Source organism: Nansenia antarctica (assembly GCF_963989245.1).
Source record: "Nansenia antarctica genome assembly, chromosome: 9".
In the NCBI taxonomy this organism is placed as follows: domain Eukaryota; kingdom Metazoa; phylum Chordata; class Actinopteri; order Argentiniformes; family Microstomatidae; genus Nansenia; species Nansenia antarctica.
In genome coordinates, this window is record NC_137679.1 from 44,562,243 (window position 1) to 44,567,242 (window position 5,000).

The window sequence follows — 5,000 nt, forward strand, 5'->3', positions numbered from 1 at the left end:
TCTACTAACAGGCCTATTTAAAGGAGCTGTTCGTAAATTGCAGCTCATCCAAAACGCCACTGCTAGGGTCCTAACAAAAACAAAGAAGTTTGAACACATTACACCAATCCTGAGATCCCTGCACTGGCTACCAGTCTCTCCGAGGATTGAATTAAAAATCCTCCTAATTATATACAAATCACAAAATGGTCTTGGACCAAAATACATATCAGATCTCCTCCCACCCTATATTCCTGCAAGACCCCTAAGGTCAGCTGAGACTAATCAGCTAATCATTCCAAGAGTAAAAACAAAACACGGTGCAGCAGCTTTCAGTCACGCTGCTGCATGCTCCTGGAACAAACTCCCTGAAGAAATCAAACAGGCCCCAACCCTAAACATATTTAAATCCAAGCTAAAAACCTTAATGTTTTGCACCAGTTATGATTAAACACAAACACTTCTATCAATGTCTTTTTTCCATTAACTATTGTCTTTTTAAATGTTTTATCTATTTACTTCTTATATTTGCTTTTATTCATTGTCATTTTTATTTTCTTACTATGCTCCTCTAAATGCTGTATGTAAAGCACTTTGAGTTGCCCCTGTAGTATGAAGTGTGCTGTAGTAATAAACTGCCTTGCCTTAAACCTGCCTTGCCTTGTGCAGCAATGGAACGACGTGAACCTGGACTGGAACCCAGACGACTATGGAGGAATCAAGAAGATCAGGATCCCCTCTACTGACATCTGGAGACCTGACCTGGTGTTATACAACAAGTACTGTCTGTCTGTCTGTCTGTCTGTCTGTCTGTCTGTCTGTCTGTCTGTCTGTCTACTGACATCTGGAGACCTGACCTCGTACTGTATAACAAGTATGTCTGTCTGTCTGTCTGTCTGTCTGTATGTCTGTCTGTCTGTCTGTCTGTCTGTCTGTCTGTCTGTCTCTCTCTCTCTGTATGTCTGTCTGTCTGTATGTCTGTCTGTCTGTCTGTCTGTCTGTCTGTATGTATGTCTGTCTGTATGTCTGTCTGTCTGTCTGTCTGTCTGTCTGTCTGTCTGTCTGTCTCTCTCTCTCTGTATGTCTGTCTGTCTGTCTGTCTGTCTCTCTCTCTCTGTATGTCTGTCTGTCTGTCTGTCTGTCTCTCTCTCTCTGTCTGTCTGTCTGTCTGTCTCTCTCTCTCTGTATGTCTGTCTGTCTGTCTGTATGTCTGTCTGTCTGTCTCTCTCTCTCTGTATGTCTGTCTGTCTGTATGTCTGTCTGTCTGTCTGTCTGTCTCTCTCTCTCTGTCTGTCTGTCTGTCTGTCTGTCTGTCTGTCTGTCTGTCTGTCTGCCAGTGGAGGTGGATGAGGGTGGGGGTGATGTGCTTTGTGTCAGTGAGGACCCTGGCAGCAGAGTTCTGGACATACTGGAGCCTGTCCAGGGTTTAGTTGGGAACCCTGAACAGGACTCCATTGCAGTAGTCCAGACGGGAGGTGATGATAGGCATGGACGAGCAACAGACTCCGAGAGGGAACCTGGAGGATGAAGTCACCAACCTTCCGGAGCAGCGCCTTGGGTGCCACAACCATGAGCTCTGTTTTCTAACTGTTGAGTTTGAGAAGGTTAGATGTCATCCAGGTTTTTATTTCGTGCAGCCGGTTGACAAGAGACCGAGGGCGGAGCTGAGAGGATGGAGTAGAGCTGGCCGAGGGGGAGCATGTAGATGGTGAAGAGGAGGGGTCCAAGCACAGAGCCTTGAGGCACGCCTTGATTGACTGGGGCTGGGGGGGAACTGGAGCCGTTGATGGTGACAAACTGTTCCCTGTTGGAGAGGCAGGACTGGAGCCAGGAGAGGGCTGTGCCGGTGACACCTAGGAGGGTGGAGGAGGTTGAGGAGGATGGGGTGGGAGTCTGTAGCAAAAGTTGCAGAAAGGTCCAGGAGGATGAGGATGCTGATGTGGCCAGAGTCTGTCTGTCTGTCTGTCTGTCTGTCTGCCTGTCTGTCTGCCTGTCTGTCTGTCTGTCTGCCTGCCTGTCTGTCTGCCTGTCTGCCTGTCTGTCTGTCTGTCTGTCTGCCTGTCTGTCTGCCTGTCTGTCTGTCTAACCCTAACCCTCTACTGACATCTGGAGACCAGGCCTCGTACTGCATAACAAGTATGTCTGTCTGCCTGTCTGTCTGTTTATCTATCTATCTAATGACCATCTCTCTGTGTCTCTGTCTCTCTCTCTATCTGTCTCCCTCTCCCTCCTACCTCACTACCATATCGGTCTCAGTGCTGACGGGGACTTTGCCATCGTCCATGAGACCAAGGTTCTGCTGGAGCACACGGGCCTGATCACCTGGACGCCCCCGGCCATCTTCAAGAGCTACTGTGAGATCATCGTGCTGCACTTCCCCTTCGACCTGCAGAACTGCAGCATGAAGCTGGGAACCTGGACCTACGACGGCAACCTGGTGGTGGTGAACCCTGTAAGCCTGGGGGGGGACGGGGGGACCCTGTAAGACTAGGGGGGGGGAACCTGTAAGACTAGGGGGGGGGGGGACCCTGTAAGACTAGGGGGGGGGGGACCCTGTAAGACTGGGAGGGGGGGGACCCTGTAAGACTAGGGGGGGGGGACCCTGTAAGACTAGGGGGGGGGGGACCCTGTAAGACTAGGGGGGGGGGACCCTGTAAGACTAGGGGGGAGGGGACCCTGTAAGACTGGGAGGGGGGGGGTGAACCCTGTAAGACTAGGGGGGGGGGTGAACCCTGTAAGACTAGGGGGGGGACGACCCTGTAAGACTGGGGGGGGGCCTGGGGGAGGGGGGGCTGGAGGGGGGGGATTTGGTGAGTGTGGCAGCTACTATAACACTGTCATCTGCATACATAAGATGTCAACCTCAGGACACACTGATGGTCAGTCATTCATATAAGGATGAATAAAAGAGGCCCCAGTATGGAACCTTGTGGGACACCGCTCCTCCCTCCCTCCCTCCCCCCCCTCCCCCCCTCCCTCTCAGACCTCAGTAACTTCATGGAGAGTGGGGAGTGGGTGATGCAGGACTACCTAACCCTCTCCTCTCCTCCCTCCCTCCCTCCCTCCCTCCCTCCCTCCCTCCCTCCCCCCTCCTCCCCCCTTACAGGACCATGACCGCCCAGACCTCAGTAACTTCATGGAGAGCGGTGAGTGGGTGATGCAGGACTACAGGAGCTGGAAGCACTGGGTGTACTACGCCTGCTGCCCCGAGACGCCCTACCTGGACATCACCTACCACTTCCTGATGCTGCGGCTGCCCCTCTACTTCATAGTCAACGTCATCATCCCCTGCATGCTGTTCAGCTTCCTGACTGGCCTGGTGTTCTACCTGCCTACTGACTCTGGTAGAGGACACACACACACACACACACACACACACAGGGAGGACACACACACACACACACACACACACATGGATCAGACACACACACACACACACACACACACACACACACACAACATCATCATCCCCTGCATGCTGTTCTCCTTCCTGACTGGCCTGGTGTTCTACCTGCCTACTGACTCTGGTACACACACACATGGACCCTGACCCTAACCCACACCAAATGATAACAGTGGATTGACAGATACAGTATCAATACAGTGTCCAGCTCATGGGTACAAGAAGCATCGCATAACAGCAGATACTGAGCAGTACTCTGCTAACTGTTTGGCCCTTCTCTTAGCCAGCCATTTGAAGGCCTCTGACAACAGGCTTATGAACATGGCCCAGGCTGCCAAATATGAAAACTAAAAGTTGACATCTGTAGCCCAGTTGTGATATGGCCTGCTCCAGCTGTTGGTATTTCAAGATCTTGGTTGAAAAGGCTTCCTCTAGGCTATGGTCAAAGGTGCAGCCAACTTCTAGAATGAGCACCTCTCTGTGATTTTCATTGACAATTACAGCATCAGGGGTGTTTGATGAAACATTAGAGAACACTTCTGAATCATCACTACACAGACTGAACATGCTAGGCTTTACAGACTGAACATGCTAGGCTTTACAGACTGAACATGCTAGGCTTTACAGACTGAACATGCTAGGCTTTACAGACTGAACATGCTAGGCTTTACAGACTGAACATGCTAGGCTTTACAGACTGAACATGCTAGGCTTTACAGACTGAACATGCTGGGCTTTACAGGCTGAACATGCTGGGCTTTACAGACTGAACATGCTAGGCTTTACAGACTGAACATGCTAGGCTTTACAGACTGAACATGCTAGGCTTTACAGACTGAACATGCTAGGCTTTACAGACTGAACATGCTAGGCTTTACAGACTGAACATGCTAGGCTTTACAGACTGAACATGCTAGGCTTTACAGACTGAACATGCTAGGCTTTACAGACTGAACATGCTAGGCTTTACAGTGGAGTGCTTGTACACACACTCACACGCTCACACACTCTTTCTCTTTCTATCTGAATTGAGTCTCAAAGGTATGTGTGTGTGTCTGATCGGTGTATGTGTCGCCCCCACCCCTCCCTCCTCCCCTCTCCTCTGCCCTCCCCTCCTCTCCTCTTCTCTCCTCTCCTCTCCTCTCCCCTCCTCTCCTCTCCCCTCCTCTCCTCTCCTCTCCTCTCCTCTTCTCTCCTCTCCTCTTCTCTCCTCTCCTCTCCCCTCCTCTCCCCTCCTCTCCTTTCCTCTCCCCTCCTCTCCTCTCCTCTCCTCTCCCCTCCTCTCCCCTCCTCTCCTCTTCTCTCCTCTCCTCTCCTCTTCTCTCCTCTCCCCTCCTCCCCTCTCCTCTGCCCTCCCCTCCTCTCCTCTTCTCTCCTCTCCTCTCCTCTCCCCTCCTCTCCTCTCCCCTCCTCTCCTCTCCTCTCCTCTCCTCTTCTCTCCTCTCCTCTTCTCTCCTCTCCTCTCCCCTCCTCTCCCCTCCTCTCCTTTCCTCTCCCCTCCTCTCCTCTCCTCTCCTCTCCTCTCCCCTCCTCTCCCCTCCTCTCCTCTTCTCTCCTCTCCTCTCCTCTTCTCTCCTCTCCTCTCCTCTCCTCTCCTCTCCTCTCCTCTCCCCTCCCC

General features: G+C 51.9%; 1 protein-coding gene across 1 annotated transcript in view; it reads left to right on the forward strand.

Moving 5' to 3' along the window:
- Positions 1-5,000, forward strand: part of LOC308165678 (acetylcholine receptor subunit alpha-like) — a gene marked incomplete at both ends in the record, with an annotated part of 25,466 nt that overhangs the window by 12,550 nt on the left and 7,916 nt on the right. Inside the window, 3 exons of the mRNA XM_080539829.1 lie at positions 649-758; positions 2,236-2,431; positions 3,086-3,323. Of these exons, the coding sequence (XP_080395955.1) occupies positions 649-758; positions 2,236-2,431; positions 3,086-3,323 (544 nt within the window). The remainder of the gene's footprint in view (positions 1-648; positions 759-2,235; positions 2,432-3,085; positions 3,324-5,000) is intronic.